Here is a 16,745-nt window from a genome sequence, read left to right as displayed (position 1 = left end):
TTACATTACAAATAAGGAAGCAGTGAGAATCAAAAACTTCATATCAGCCTTTCCTACACAGGCCCTCTCCAATCAGCTCACTTGACCTTGTGAGCCTCATTCCTCACTTATTTTAGACAGGAATCCTTCTCTCAGAGCAGATTGACTTATCAATGAATCCCCACAAACAATGCTTTCTCTGTATTCTTGTTCATAACAACAGCATCCTGGGAGCCAGTGAGCTGTGTGTGGAAAGAGTAGAGCTTCTCCAAGTGATGGAGGAGTCGTCACATCAATCTGATGGGGCCAGAACATTCGTGTCTTAACTTGAATCATGTGTCTTCCACTTACTAGCTGTGTGGCCTTGGCCAAATCATTTAATTTATTTGAGCCTCAATTTTCTTATCTGTAAAACAGGGATGATAGTTTCTACCTGCAGAGAATGTTACAAGAGTTAGACCAAATGATTGGAAGGAGAATGGCCATGAGTTGTAGCTGAATAAATAAAAATTCTTGTTATTGACCACATTATTTGACATTTCCCTCATCATCACCTTGACATCACTACCTAGTAAGTACTTGACAAAACTCCATATTGCATTGATGTGAGTTGAAGAGGAGATTTATCAGACTCCAGAAAATCTCCTCAGACCATGGGACTACAGAAACCCTATTAAGAAGGAGCCCATTTCACAATCTGAAATGATCTAACCCTTTACATTCTTCCTCACAGCCCAACAAGGAGAAAACTAGAGTTGACGATGTTTCAAAGCAAGATTTCCAAAAGTTGGGACAGGAAGCCATCCTGAAAACATCCAAGTGGTGCTTATGAGGGTCTGTGATACCCGTGAGGTAGGGGAGGTGCTGACATTTTCCTTGTCCCCAAGCCCACTTTCAGAGCAGTAACTAATGGGAATTCAGGGCCGGGAAGTAAAACTACTGCATGATGTAGTGAGAGATGCCCTTGTCTGAGGTCCTTCAAGGTTCCAGGCACTCACACATTCTCTTGTTTAATTTTCTGTCCTCTGTGGGGTCTGTAGATGTGGAACGGGAGGTCAGAGAGGTGAGGGCATCTGCACAAGCTTAGCTAGCTCGCACTGTGGCTGAGCATAGGCTGGAATCGTGATCTTTCCACTATGCCAAGCAGATCTTAGTTAGGGGCCAATTCCCAATGCTGGGAATGTACTGTAAAACCGTGACTGTTTGACAACAGGCTGGCACCCAGATTGGCATCACTGGCCAGGGTCCCTGAGGCGTGGTCACTAAGCCTCCTGCCCAAGCCAGACCCTGCCCATTGTCCTCTTGCTTGTCCTAGTTGGATGGAGTCACTCCCCATGCCCCAGGATCTGGCCTGTGATGTCTCCTTGCTTTATACCTGACCATGGCACTTATACCCCAAGGCTGCTCCTCAAGGAGGCTCTGAATCCAAGCAGATGGAATAGGAAAAGGAACACTGGAATCAGGTCAGAATGCTGTGGCTCAGCAAGTCCTGACTCTGCTGTGTATCAGGTGTGTTCCAAGGGACTTTGCCACCTCACTTCTCAGCCAGCATTATTCTCACCTATAAAATGAGGGCAATGAAAGTAGCTTTACTACCCTCACTGGCATGGCAGCAAAAAAAAAAAAAAGGAAAAGGAAAAGGAAAGCAAAAGAGAAAACATCTTTGAAAATACCTTCGATCTCTAAATAATGGAGGAGTGGTCAAGAAGTGAGGATGCAGAAAAAGATCAGATCAAAGGGTGTTGGTTGTTATGCCCCAAGCAACTGCCAGTTTCCTTTTCATCATTATGAGAGTAAAAGTTGAATTGGGCTGAAGTTTCAGCTTGAAGAGCAACTCTGCTGAGGAGAAAAGGAGCAATAACTGAAAAAGAAAGCTACCATCTATTGACCTCCTGCTTTGTCCTTGACATCCCATATATCATTTACTTCTTAAAACTCCATGTTTGCATCATTGCCTGCACTTTTCAAATGATGAGCCCAAGACCCAGTGGGCAATTGGACCAAGGTTACAAAACGGAGTTGAACTGAAGTTCAGATCTGTGTGTGTTTGACCACAGGCCAGCACTCTTCCTGTGACATGATGCTATTTGAAACGCCTTCCTGATGCTCTGTTATTCCTCTCCCATGGGGATTGTCAGGGAGGGAGAGGAAACTGCAATGGCAGCCTGGGAGGCCCAGTGGAAGGTGCTTAAAGGTATAGCTGGGGGAGACATTCCAGGGAAGTGGGGAAGAGTTCCGGTGGGGCTGGTCACTGGCTGCTCCAGCAGTGGGGCTGTTCCTAGCTAGGGAATGTCGAGCTCGTTTGTGACTTGGGTGACAAAGGAGGGCAGGGAAGCAAAGGGGGCCAGGAAGAATCTCTGGAGATGGGCCATACCACATGACCTGGGCCTCACACAGATGCAGGTTCCTCACCTCTTGGAGTCTCTGGCTGAGGGAATTCTCAGCGATCAAGAATTCTGGTTGAATCTCAGTGACCCATTTAGCATCCTCTGTCCTCTGCTTGCATGGCCACAGTGACAGGACCCTCCTTCCCTCATGAGACAGGACAGTGACTGTGTTTGGTACACAAACACTAGCTATGGGCCGAGCTTCAAGTCTGGGCTCTGATACACACAGCTCATGGGGCTGTACATGTGTTTCTTAAACTCTTTGACCTTTACTTAGTTCACTATGACATGAAGATAAAGAATGGCCATGTCAGAGGGTTGTTGTGAAGATTAAATGAAATGGTGGATGTGAAGTGTTCATCCCTGCAATTGACCCAGACTCTTCGCCCAGCCTTTGTTCACTAGTGTCATCAGCATCATCATCATCATCATCATCTTCACCATCACCAACCTCATTGGCTTTATTTGAGATGGGTCATTCCATCACTTGACAGAGTCAATTGTGCATCTGTTCTTTCAATTGCACTGAAATGATTCTCCTTACACATATCATTGGATCTAATTCTTCCGTCTGGAGCAAAACAGAAAAAACATATAAGAAACTATAGGAAAACACACATGGGCTTTGAAATCTGATCCTGGGCCAGACTCTTGGACAAGCCATGTAACCATATTCATCTATCCAAACAAACATTCTTGAGCACCTACAAGGAGTAAGGTACTGTTTTTGGCACTGGGGCTCCCTTGCTTGGGCAAGGGAGGCAGCCCCTGAGTAATTCATTATGCAAGTCTTTATGATTCTGAGCAGTGCTGTGAATGGATGGTAGAGATAAAAGAGGCAGCTGCTATGCCCTTTACTTTTTAAATCTGTAAAGTGCAGATAAACAAACCCACCTGAGGGAGCAGCTATGAGGGTGGAACGAGATCAAATTTACAGTGTCTCATGTCACTAAGGAGGCTTTTTGAATGCCTGTGACAGGAACCCAAAGCAAACTGGCTGAAGCCCAAAAGGGAATTACTTGGCTCACAATAACTAAAATATAACTTGGTTGAATCCAGTGGCTCAGATGATAGCTTTTAAAAAATCCAAATCTATCTCCACCTCTCAGCTCACCTTGCTTTGTGTTGGCTCCATTGTCAGGCAGTCTCTCCCACAGAGGTATAAGATGGGCCCAGCTTGATGGAAATTCTCCTTCCAATAGTTGTAATTAAAGTCCCAGGCATGAATCTCTTTGACTTGAGCAAGGTTGCATGCGTTCAAGGGTTCTCAACCAGAGGGCAATGTTGCCTCATCAGGGGACATTTGACAATGCCAGGAGATGTTTCTGGTTTTCATAACTCAAGGGTGCTATTAGCATCTTGGAGAAGCCAGGGATGCCTCTAGATATCCTACAATGCACGGGACAGCCCCCAAAGCAAAGAATTTTCCAGTTCCAAATGTGAATAGTGCCAAGGTTAGAAAATCCTGGCAAATAACATTCTAACACTCTGGATTAAGTGCTTTTCAAAAAGCACATCTTAAATGCCTTGAAAATGACGAGTGATTGTATGTTGACTGGCCAGGCCTGTACCACGCATCCACTCCTGAAGCCATGGCTAGGTGGAGACAGGCAGGAAGGTTTCTTGGTGGAAATTTGAGGAACTCCTCCCAGAAGAAGGATGGAGATTGGGCAGGCACAAACAACAGGCATCCCATACATCACTCTAGGGAAATAGCAGTTCTCAAAAGGACTGTTGTTCCCGTCATCTTTTTCTACTTCAACCCTTTAAAAGGCATCTGTATTTTATAGTAGTGGAAAATAGCTGTGTCTCTCTAGGTGCCTGCTGGAGGAGCCTGCAGTGTATGTGGCAAGCATGCACTGGTTAGCCCAGGCTGCCATATCAGAATACCACAGATGGAGTGGCTTCAACAAACAGACATTCATTTTCTCACAGTTCTGGAGGCTGGAAGGCCAAGATCAAAGTGTTGGCAGGTCTTTTCCTCCCGAGGCTTCTCTCCATGGCTTGCAGATGGCTGCTTTCTCGCTGTGTGCTCCCTGTGTGTGTGCATCCCTGGTGTCCCTTCCTCTTCTTACAAGGACACCAATCATCCCACCTTAGGGCCGCTTCCTTATGACCTCATTTTAGTTTAATTATCTCTTTAAAGGCCCTGTCCCCAAATGCAGTCACATTAGGGGTTAGGGCTTTAACAGGTGAGCCTTAAAAAAATCCAAATCTGTCTCTTTCTCCACCTCTCAGCTCAGCTTGTTTTGTGTTGGCTTCATTGTCAGGCAGTTTCTTCCGTGGAGGTGCAAGATGGCCCCAGCTTCGTGGAAATTCTCCTTCCAATCATTGTAATTAAAGTCCCAGGCATGAATCTCCTTGGCCCGAGCAAGGTTACATGCGTTCAAGGGTTCTCAGCCAGGGGGCAGGCACATAGTTTAGTCCATGACTGAGCAACGCACTGTGCTGCTGACAACCTCTTCTTTCAGGCTGGAATTGTCTCAGAAAGTCAATTGCCCAGAAGCAGAGCCTGAGACAGGGATTGGGATGCACACATGGCTTGTGGAGGAAGGGCTCTTCAGGAGTAATCTTTAAGGTGGGGAAAGCAGAAAGCAGCAGGGGAAGGAGCCAGGCAAGGCTGCACTCCCCGGTCAAGTTTAGCCTCACTTGGGGGAGCTCTGGGGCATAATCACACCAAAGAGTCACCCAACTTGAAGTAAGGGGGCTGCACCCACCCCTACCACTCATCTGTCACTTGCTGCAGGCAGCCCTGGGAGAGGGAGATCCACCTTCGGAGCCAATGTCAATCTTCTGGAGAAGAGTCAACCCTGAGCCTTTAGAAGCCAGCATTCATTGAGCTGGGGGAATCCCTGAGGGGATAGGGAGATACCAGCCAGCCAGGAAGCCTGATCCTCAACCCTGCTTCTCCCAGCCTTAGAAGACTTGACTAGTCTTCTAAGCATAGTGAGAATGGCAAGAACTCTGGAAGAAGGAAACTTGGGTTCATAATGGGAATAAGGAGAAAGCCTGGGCATGATAGATAAGACCAGAAGACTTCGGGATGGCAGGATTCCAAAGTGTAAAACAGAGTCACCACATCCAAAACAAGAGGCTTCAATGTTACAAGCTGTCCCTGCATCACCGATTTGTTTTATTATAGACACAACCCCTTTGGTATTACAGACGCATGAGCCGGGAAAGCAGGGTTAGAAATCATAAGAAATCTTCACCCCCATCCCCCGCTGCCTAGGACACATCTACCAGAACTAAATATTGGCCTTCTCTGAGCTCACACAGGACTTTTGGTTCCCTGTGTTACGTCACTTGGCATTTTGGGTTGTATTCATTTCATTATGTTCCTGTCTCTTCCCTGATAAGGGAGCCCTTTGACATAAGAACCATATGTATTTATGGCCCCTAGCACCCAACACAGCAGCTTGTACACAGCAGGCAAGCAGTAGACGTTTGTTGGATAAATGGAAGGATGGGTGGAGAATGCTCGATGCTTGAATTTTTCTATCACATCTCCCCAGTGTGGCCATCCTTGCTTGCATCTGAGCATCCTTGTATGCTTGCACACTTTCCGTTCCCTCATCCGTTTATTTACTCACCACGTATCTGTTGAGTACTTTCTATGTGCCAAGCACTCAGGCACGAGCAAAGCTGCCAAAGTCCCTGTCCTCCTGAAACATGCAGCCAAGCAGGGAGCACAGCCAAGTGACAAGCATGCAGACTGTGCCATTCGGCCTGTGACAAGGACCAATGCAGAAAACAGAGCAGCTCAAGGAGGTCAGAAGATGCTGGGGAGGGTGAAGAGCTCACCACTTTGTTTAGAGGATTCTCTAAAATGGTGACCTGTGCAGGGAGCACTGAAGGAAGCAAGGGAGTGAGCCACGCTCATCCCTGGGAAATAGCTCTCCAAGCAGAGGAGGCAGCAGGTGCAAAGGCCCAGGGGCAAGAAGAGGCTCCACTTCTTTGAAGATGAGAGTGGAGGTCAGTGTGGAGATAATCATAGGAAGCTAGATGGGATATTTGGAGTCAGATCTTGAGGACTTTGCAGGCCAGGGTTGAGACTCTTCCTGTGAGCAAAATGAGAAGTCACTGGAACGTATTAAGAACTGATCTGACTTGCATTTGGAAAGGTGTGCTGTTATCAGGGGGGTCTCAGAGCCTGGTTGGGAGAACCTTGCAATAGCCCAGGTGAGAGAGGACATGGTTTGCACCAGGGTTGGAAAACAAGGGAAGGCAGGTGTCTGGGCACAGATGCAGGTGCAGAAATACAAGCAGAGGGCATGTGGGAAGGGTCTCTTGGGATTGCCTCTGTGTTCTCAGAGAAAAAGAAAGCATGGTCATCAGCTGAGAATGATAAAAAGGGGATTTGAAGAGAGAGAGAAAACATATGAAATAGTCCTCTAGGAGAGAAGGGTGTTGGATGGACCAGGAATCTATAGACTCAGTGCAGGGGAGCCTTAAACCTTCTTGAGGTTGGTGGTCATGAATTTCAGGTGAGAAAGGACAACACAGCCATATGTTTTTCTCCAGCCAAGCTGAGCTTTGTAGATGCCCAGTAGACAGAAATTTAACCAGCTGGGGTTTTGCCAGGCATATGTAATGAAAGGGGGTGGATGGGCATATAAATGTTTAAAGGGATGAGCCAAGGAATTCAAGCTGGGTATGCAGGAATGGATGGACACGAGGAGGGTGAGGGATGTGGAAACAAGGCATGATCTTGGCTTATACGCCCAGTCAGGCTGAAGATTTATTGGAAGGGTCTGTGGAGAAATACATTATTTCCATAGATTCTCTGGTCTACTAGGGCTTAATGAGAAGTGCTTTCCAAATTCAAACTGAAATAGAATTCGCTATGTCTTCCCCCAATCCATCCTGGTGCTCTGCACCAAGTTAAAGCATGGCATGAAGGAAGGTGGCTCTCATGCTTTCTCTGACCTCTTGTCCAGGCGAAATGTCTCCAGCCCCTTTGACACTTCTCAAGGGACATGCCCTCCAATCTCCTCATCACCCTACTATGCTTCCTTGTATTTGGTCTTTTTTTCCCCTTGAGAGCCGATGACTTTCTGGGTTTCACGGGGAAGATTCTATACTATTGGAGAAGCTGAAAACAATGAATCAGGTATCCCAGGTGGAGTTCTGGGGACACTGGAGTTCTGCTTTCAGAATTGATCTCCCTTGTTTATGTTGCTATTCATCCACAGGAAACAAATGGAAACAATGATTAAAGTCCTGCTCTGAAGCCCAGTGAGTCAGCTTTGCAAAGGATTTGCACATATTTCCATCCTCAATGCAATGCTGTCATGCTGAGGGTTATTTTGGGAAGGAATATATTAACATGATAAACTTGCCCAGAGAGTGTGCAGTCCCATTTGCACATGTTTCAAGTCAGACTTTCATGTAATTTTAACATTCTCACAAACCTTTCATGCAATTTTAACATTAGCACAAAATACACAATCATGTCCAAAGCAAGGGTTCAGACCAAAGCCTTTGGAGGCATCCTTGGCTCCTCTATGCCTCTCCACCTCTGTCCAGTCCATCAGCAAATCCCACCAACTCACTCTTCAAAATATGCTAGGATCTGAGCACTTCTCACTAAGTGCGCTGCTCCCAGCCTGGTCCAAATCATTACCAGTGGTTGACTCAGCTGTTGTGGTAGCTCCCCAGCTGGTCTCCCTGCTTTCACACTTGCCCCCTGCAGTCCAGGAGCAACAGAGAAGACAAGACGGGGTGATCTTGTTCAAGTATTAGCCGGTGTCATTCCTCTCCTTGGAATCTCCCAGTGGCTGCCATCTCCCTCCCCAGAGGGGAAACCCTAGTTCTTATGGTGGCATAGAAGATTCTCTGAGCTCTTCTTTTCTCTTCTACACTTTCACCTTCTACTGCTTGCTCCTTGGCTCCCCGCTGCCTCCAGCCAGGCTGGCCTCACTGATGTTTCTTTCTTTCTTTTTCTTTTCTTTTTTTTCGAGATGGAGTCTCACTCTGTCACCCAGGTTGGAGTGCAGTGGCATGATCTTGGCTCACTGCAATCTCTGCCTCCTGGGTTGAAGCAATTCTCCTGCCCCAGTCTTCCGAGTGGCTGGGATTATAGGCATACGCCACCATTTTTTTTTTTTTTTTTTGTATTTTTAGTAGAGACGGGGTGTTGCCATGTTGGTCAGGCTGGTCACGAACTCCTGACCTCTGGTGATCTGCACGCCCCATCACTGATGTTTCTGTAACAGGACAAGCCTGGCTCCAGTAGTGCTCTGCCTGGGGTGCTGTTCCCAGATACTCATGCGGCCCCTTTCATCTCCTCCTTCATGTCTGTATTCAGATGTCACTTTTCAGGGAGGCCCTCCCTGTCCATGCTGTGTGAAATCACACCCCCTTCTCTGCCTCAGCAGCACCTATCACCATCTGACATGCTGCATTTTTTTTTCTTGTTTATTGGGAAGAACATAAGAGCAGGGACTGTATTGTGTTCATTGTTATATGCCAGGACCTGGAATGGTGTTCAGCGGCCAGGGCATACTCACATGTGTGTTGAATGAATCAGTGTGAGTTGAACAAATCAATGATTGTTGAAAGAATGTGGCTATGAATAAATATGACAGTTACCATTGCAAGTAGCTTAGTAGCATGGTTAATAGAATGCTAGATCTTCCATTTAATAGCAGGTGACCTTGACCGAGGAACTTAACTTTCAGATATATTTCCCCATGTGTGGGGTAACAAGATCACTGAACTCATGGGGTAACTTTGGACAACGTGTAGAAAGTACTCAAAACCATGCCTAACCTGGCTTAAGCACTCAGTAAATATTAGCTGTTACCATTGGTTATTTAAAATTCCTTCTCTAATTTATTGAGGCTGCAAATATGTTTCAGGTGCCACCCTATTCACTTTACATAGATTATCTAATTCTGATTCTCACGGGGACCTTACAAGGTAGACATTATTATATCCATTTTACAGGTAAGGAAAGCAAGGCTCAGAGAGTATAAGGAACCTGGCCAAAGTCATTCAATTAGAATATGGCTGGGCTGTCCAAGCAGGGACACTATGGGAGGTGGATTCGGGGAAACATTTGTCCTGCCCAGAGACTTAGAAGTTGAATTGAGACTAAGGACAGACCAGAGCTTGGCCACATGAAGGAAGCCCAGGCCACCATGCCTTACCTCCTAGAATTTATTCTTTTGTGGGTTTTGTTTTGTTTTTGTTTTTGAGTCAGAGTCTCCCTCTGTCACCCATGCTGCAGTGCAGTAGTGCAATCGTGGCTCACTGCAGCATCCACCTCCCCAGGGTTAAGCGATCCTCCCATCTCAGCCTCCTGCGTAGCTAGGACTACGTGGGACTACAGGCACGTGCCACCACGCCTGGCTAATTTTTGTTTGTTTTTTTTTTTTTTTTAGAGATGGGCTATTGCCATGTTGTCTAAGCTGGTCTCAAACTCCTAGGCTCAAGTGATCCACCCACCTAGGCCTCCCAAAGTGCTGGATTTAGAGGCATGAGCCACCGTGCCTGGCCTATTACTTTGTTTATGCAACAAATCTGTGTGGGGCGCCTGCATGTGCCAGGAACTAGTTTAGTGGCTGGAACTACAGTGACAAGACAAACGTGGCCCCAGCTGTGTCCTGTCCTCCTTAATGGAGCTTACGTTCTAGAGGGTAAAGATGGACAATGAATATGAAAATAAATTATAGAATAACTTCATATGCTGTTGGGGATGTGAAGAAAATAGAACTGGGTGACAGGATTGAGGGGAAGGGGCTCTGCAGTTGGGAGAAGCCATCAGACAGAGTGTCAGGAGGTGACATGTAAGCTAAAACCCTGGTGAGATAAGACAGTGATGTCACAAGAAGAGGGGACGGCAGGGACAAGGGCCATGAGTCAGGAGCCAGCGTGGTGCACTCAGGGGACTGTGAAAAGGCTGATGAGTTTGGACTTGGCAAGTGATGTGACTGGAAATGAATGAGCTGATGGTGGCTGGATCACAGCCACACTGGGGGACTGGAGATGGGAGAAGTGGTTTGGTTTAGGATATATTTTGGAAGTAGTGCAACTAGCACTCAGTGATGGATTGGATATGGTTGTTGAGAAAATAAAAGATTTAAATATCATTCCCAGGTTTTTGGCCTAAGCCACTTAGAAGACAGAGGCTTCATTTACTCAGATGGGAGGGTTGTGGAAAGAAGAGTTCAGGTACACGTGGCAGGGGCTGGTTAGTAGTGGGGATCCAAGAGTGCTGTTTTGGACATGCTTGTTTTGAGAAACCTCCTAGGCCTCCAAGTGGAAATTCCAGGAGGTGGTTAAATATGTGAGTCTGGAGCTGAGAGGAGAGTCCGGGTCAGGGACATAGGTGGGAATTGTCATCATCTGAGACAATGTGACTGGATGAAACCACCTAGGGAGGGCATATAGGGAGAAATGTGACTAGAGAGATGGACTGGAGCTCTGGGACACCCCAAGGTTGAGGGGTGAGGGCAAACCAGCCTAAATACATGAGGAGAGGCTGGGAGGGAGAAAACAGGGGAGAGTGGGACCCCAGATGTCCAGAGAAGACCAGGTTTCAACAGAGAGGGAGTGGTCCACACATCACATGCTGCTGAGAGGCTGTACAAGGGAAAGAGAGAATTGGCTACTGGATTTGTCAAGGTGGATGTTGATGACCTTCAGAAGGGCAGTCTCCATGGAGTGGTGGGAACACCTAATTCACGTGGGGGTGAGGACAGGACACAGCTGGGGCCACGTTTGTCGAGGAGTCTCACTTGGAGAGGAGCAGAGGCAAGGGCCAGTAGAGACAGTACTGAGATGTGTACTGAGATGTGTTTGTGCAGGGGTGAATGAGTTGAGAGGGAAGAATTTTTTTTTTCTTTTGAGACAGGGTCTCACTCTGTCACCTAGGCTGGAGTGCAGTGGTGCAATCACGGCTCACTGCAGTCTTGACCTCCCGGGCTCAAGCAATCCTCCCACCTCAGCCTCCCGAGTAGCTGGGATTACAGGTGTGCATCACCACATCTGGATAATTTTTATTTTTCTTTCTTTCTTTTTTTTTTTTTTTTTTTTGGTAGAGACAAGGTCTCACTATGTTGCCCAGGCTGGTCTCAAACTCCTGGGCTCAAGCGACCCTCCCGCCTTGTCCTCTCAAAGCGCTGGGATTGCAGGTGTGAGCCACTTCACCTGACTGGAAGGAATTCTTTACTGGATTGGAGGCTGCCTGGGAAGGACGAGGTGAGATCCAATGCAGGAGGAGACTGGCACACCCTGGATCAGAGCAGGGAGAGCTTATCCAGGTGCAGGTAGGCAGGCAAGTTTGGGGTGGCTGGAGGAGATCGTCCTCAGCTGATAACAGCCTTTGCCACCCCCTCTGTGAATTGATCATTAACACTGACAGGTACAAGTGTCAAAGGTTAAAGGAGACAGTCTCTATAACAGCTGTCAGCTTTCTTGCACTATCCCAGAGGTCTCACACTGAGTCTGTCCTAGGGAGCGCAAGCCTCAAGGGGTGGGTCCAAGAATCTAGATATTTGTAAGTGTTTAGTGAATCCAGTAAGCAGTCGGGCTTGAGAGTGCCTCAGAGGGGCTCACATTACTCTTAAGATCATCAGTAATATTATCTGAGTATCCAACGTCCAGTTTGCCTGTCGCAGGGCAGTGGAGATGGTGTACGGGATTAGGGGGTGGAGTTCTGATTTCTCGCCAGCCCTTTATTCTCACTGTCTACAGATTAAAGAACACATCATTTTGCCCAACCTCCAAGAACCCTCAGAATCCGGCTGCTGCATTCTTCTCCTGCCTGACCTATCTCGACAGTCTTATCACAAACTTTTCTTAACCCAGAATCTACAGCAATGAAGATTTGCCCTGTGAGGCCTCAACGGGTAGAACGGAGACCCACAGACCCCAGGGAGAATATTTTGGCTTGTCCTGAGAAATTAAAAAAAAAAAAAAAGTTTTTTGCAGTCAGGATGCTTCTGCCCCTTGGATGGGAGGTCAAAGAGAGAGGCAGCATTTCTGGGGCCCAAAGCTAGGGCCATGTGGCGGAGGGGGCAGGGGGCGGGGACCACAGAGAGAAGGCTGGAGCCACAGAGGAGCTGCACCTGTGATGGTCCCAGAGGGTGGGAGTGGGGCAGCTTGCTTCTCCCCATCCCAGCCCTCCATGAAGGCCTCTCCTTGGTCAACACCCCAGCCCCCAGAAAGCCAGAACCCTATCAAGAGTGGCCAATCCTACCAGGAATTCCTCTTGGAATGAAGCCAGAAGGCAGGGGATTCAGGGAGAGCAGCTCCCTTTGAAACAGAGCAGATACTGGAGAACAAGCAGGCAGGAGACGCACGGGTCCCAGGTGTACACGCCCATAGCCTCGATGCCTTTACTTCTACAAGTCAGGATTGCTTTTTAATAAGCTTTTGTGTGACAATTTATTTGATGCCTGTGTTCCTAATTAGACTGTAAAGTCCATAAGGTGAGAACAGGAATGACTCCCTTTTCCCAGTGGAATACCAGTGTCTGACACTGTTTACTGACTGAGCTGGAGAACATGCTTTCAGCCCAGGTTCCCCACTCCAAAGCCTTATCTCCCACCCCTCCTCTCACCCACTGCCCTGCTTTCTCCATAAGGAAACTGGAGGTTCCTTAGAGGCCCTCAGGGAGGGCCAGGAACTCTGAGCAGTGTTGTGTGTGGCCGCTGTGTGTGGAGTTTCCACCAACAGAAATGAATACCTTCAGGCTCATCTTGATTGCACCAGAGCTTGTGACTTTCCTCACACAATCAGAGACGTGAGTCTTGAATGGAGGTTTTAAGTGTCTGCCAAGTTAATGAGTTTCTTCTACCATGAGGTCCATTTAAATTAATTTTTTAAAAACGAAATTATATTTCTTTTTGAATAATTAATACATTGCTGTGGCTGAACTTTCAAAGGGATCAAATGAATATAAAGTGAAGGGTTTCCTTTCCGTTTCTGTCCTCCGGACATTCTGCTCCCCTCCCTGGAGGCAACTGGTGTTACCAGTTTTTTGTATGTCTTTTCCAAGGTTTATGTCTAATCTACACACACAGAGACACACAGAGGTGCACACACACAGACACTTTTTTACATATGTTGTTGCATATTTTACAAAACTTCTGTACCTTGCTCTTTGTACTTGGTATATCTTGGAGATCTTTCCATGTCAGAACATAGAAAGCTGCCTCTGTTTTAATGTCTGCATCATGTCCCACCATGTGGATATATCATAATTTATTTAAATAGTCCCTTATTCATGGACACTTGGGTTGTCTCAACCACCCGCTACTGCAGTGAACAACCTTTGTACTGTCATCATTGAGCTACAAAAGTTATTGACCATGGAATTCTCCAGGAAGATCTAGAAAAAGAAGAAAAATTAGTGGAAAGTTTGAAACAAATCAGAAAGAGTGTATATGGCTCTGGACTAGAAGTCAAGAGATTTAACTCCTAAAAGTAATTTTAAAAAGGCCCCCTATCAAGTTCCTAGCTTCCCACAATTTACAAAACAATTTAATATCTGTTAACTCATTGAGTCTATAGGAAAAAAATAAGCTGTAAAGGGCTAAGATGTTTCCCCAACTCCTTGACTCACTGACTGTATGACCTAAAATAAGTTTCTAGGCCAGATGCAGTGGCTCACACCTGTAATCCCAGCACTTTGGGAGGCTGAGGCAGGCAGATCACCTGAGGTCAGAAGTTCGAGACCAACCTGGCCAACATGGTGAAACCCCATCTCTACTAAAAATACAAAAATTAGCTGGGTGTGGTGGTGCATGCCTGTAATCCCAGCTACTCAGGAAGCTGAGGGAGGAGAATCACTTGAACCCGGGAAGTGGAAGCTGCAGTGAGCAGAGATTATGCCAATCCACTCCAGCCTGGGCGATAGAGCAAGACTCTGTCTCAAAAATAAAAATTAAAAATACAACAAGTTTCTAGCTTGCCAGAAACCTAGTTAACTTGTTTATAAAATAAAGATTATAAGAGTACCTATCTCTTTGGGTCATTCTGAGGATTAAATGAGCTACTAATACAAAGTACTTAAAACAGGGTCTGTCCTATAGCAAGAGTTCAATAAATGTGGGCTTTTAGGATCACTTTGCAAAAGTGAGGAAAAGAAAACACAGAGAAATGAAGTTCAAAGTCTCCTAGCTCCTGAAGGATACAGCTGGTGCAGGAATCCAGGTCCCCAGGCCTCCAAACAAATCAGGTATTTGAACCATGAGGTCTTAGGCATGTGTTTATAGAACAGTGATGGCAGTCCTGACACAGAGCTGTTAATAATAATTATTGCCATGGAAATTTCCCTGATCTTGTTTGAGAGGATTAGTCCAGCCATTCACTTAGTACTGTAGTTCATCAAATCTAAGATGCCATTAGGTCCAAGGAGTATTGTTATTTTATGAGCCACTGGAAAGGAAAGGAAATAAGGAAGAGAGGAAGGGAGGGAAGGAGGGAAGGAGCCAACTAAAGTTGTAGAACGCTGTGCTGGTTGTCAAGCTGTTGTCTCCCAGCTCCACACTTACCCTTCTGGGATCTGTCTCTCTGATGCTGGGGCTGGGACCTGCACCCCCATTTGTCCTTTGCCAATAGGGGCACTAGAGGAGAGAGAAGAGACTTGCTTTTTCATGTTTGTCTGAACTTCCTGCCAGTCCCAGTGATGACATTGGCAGTTGATTCCAGCTTCCAACTTTTGTCCATTTCCAGAACCAGAATCATATTGCTCCTCAGAGGAAACAGTCCAGTGGACAGTGCCCACTCTCAGAGGTCTTCGGGGCCCTCCTCCAGGCCCCTGAGGTGTCAGCACCACATGGGAAACACCCCTTCTTCAGAGGTCTTCCTTTTTGACATCTTGGTTCTCCAATATCCGCTTAACCAATTCCCTATGTTAAATCCTCTCCATTAAAATACCTAGAGTGGTTTCCATTTTCCTGCCTAGACCCTGACCCATGAATTGTAAGATGACCATTGACTTCAGAAATGTTAAATGATAGTCTTAGAATTAATGCAGTAAAATACTACCACAGGAAATTCATAGGTGTCAAGACTGATGGTGCCTTTGGAAGTGACCTAGTAGACCCCAGGGCTGAACCCAGTCACACAGCCAGAGGTGGCAAGGCCAGTGCTCCCTACTCTGTGCCTGAGTCTTGCTCTATTCACCCTTCAGAAGGGCCTGGCTCCTGCTCCTGGGATGGACAGTTCAGTGACATGCGTCATGGTGAGACTTCATCAAATCTCTCCTTTCTTTCCAGGAAGCACACTTTGCTGGCCAATAATGGGTTTGCAATTTCTGCTGCATTGCTGATGGCCTGCTCACTCCAGGCAGGAGCCTTTGAAATGCTCATCATTGGACGCTTCATCATGGGCATAGATGGAGGTGAGAGTTCACCATGACGGGGAGGGAACAGTAACATACTCCTTGGGGGTATCCCAAAATGTGAGAGGTGTTTGGGGCTGTCACATGACTGGGGCTCTCTGCTGGCATTGAGTTGGCAGGGACCAAGGATACTGGAACTCTGCATAAAGTGGGACAGTCCTATGGGATGAACCATCCCATTCATGATGCTCTAGCCCCTAATTGAGGAATGCTGGGCAGGGTCCGCAGTCTACCCCAAAGACCTGGATGGTCTTCAGCATGTCATGCCTTCTGTTTGGTCACCTTCATCATAACGTTAATATTCCAAGGTTATTTGTCATTTTCAGGGGGCTTTTATGAGGATGGTGTTTCTTCTCTTGGCCTCTGACTCATTCGTTGTTTCATTTACTCACCAAGCATTTGTAGAGCACCTGTGAGGGCTGGCACACTATAGGATGACACAATGGAGACACAATGATTAACAAGACCCTGTCCCTGGAGCTTACATTCTAGTGGGCAGACAAATACATGAGATAGATAGTAGCATGTCCTAGGAAGAAAACAAAGCAAGACAGGAGGGTGGTGAGGGCTGTTTTAGAAAGGCCAATCAGGGAAGACTGCTCAGAGAAGGAAACCTGAGCAGAGACCAGAGGAGCCAAGGGTGAGAACTGTTCCCAGCAGAGAGAAGAGTATGATGTCTCAGAGGTGGAAGGAGGCATGGCCCATCTGGGAAAGAGCAAGGAGATGTGTGGGTGCGGATGAGGCCAAAGAGGAGCTGGGGCCAGATCACATAAGACCTTGTAGGCCATGGTGAGGACTGTGGGCCTGTGCCAAGTATGCAGGGAGGGTTGAGATGAATGTGACATGGACTGGTTTGTTCCAATAAGGGAGTACGAGGGGAAGCCAGGAGTGGAATCAGAGGAGCCAGCTGTTCAGGGGAAGGGACTGGGCTGGGCGGGGAGCTGCGGAGAAGGGGACAGATCCTGGCTGTGGGAGTGAGAGTAGGAGACTTAAGATATATTGTCAGGCAAACTCTGCTCTCT

General features: G+C 46.9%; 1 protein-coding gene across 3 annotated transcripts in view; it reads left to right on the top strand.

The window, feature by feature from the left end:
* Positions 1–16,745, top strand: part of SLC2A9 (solute carrier family 2 member 9) — a 197,940-nt gene that overhangs the window by 25,324 nt on the left and 155,871 nt on the right. For all 3 annotated transcript variants that reach the window (XM_054484723.2, XM_054484722.2, XM_054484724.2), the window contains one exon: positions 15,599–15,723. In XM_054484723.2, coding sequence (XP_054340698.1) covers positions 15,599–15,723 — 125 coding nt within the window. The remainder of the gene's footprint in view (positions 1–15,598; positions 15,724–16,745) is intronic.

Source organism: Pongo pygmaeus, chromosome 3 (genome assembly GCF_028885625.2).
Source record: "Pongo pygmaeus isolate AG05252 chromosome 3, NHGRI_mPonPyg2-v2.0_pri, whole genome shotgun sequence".
Taxonomy (NCBI): domain Eukaryota; kingdom Metazoa; phylum Chordata; class Mammalia; order Primates; family Hominidae; genus Pongo; species Pongo pygmaeus.
Note: the sequence above shows the minus strand (reverse complement) of the source record. Positions and strands in the feature narration are given on the sequence as shown.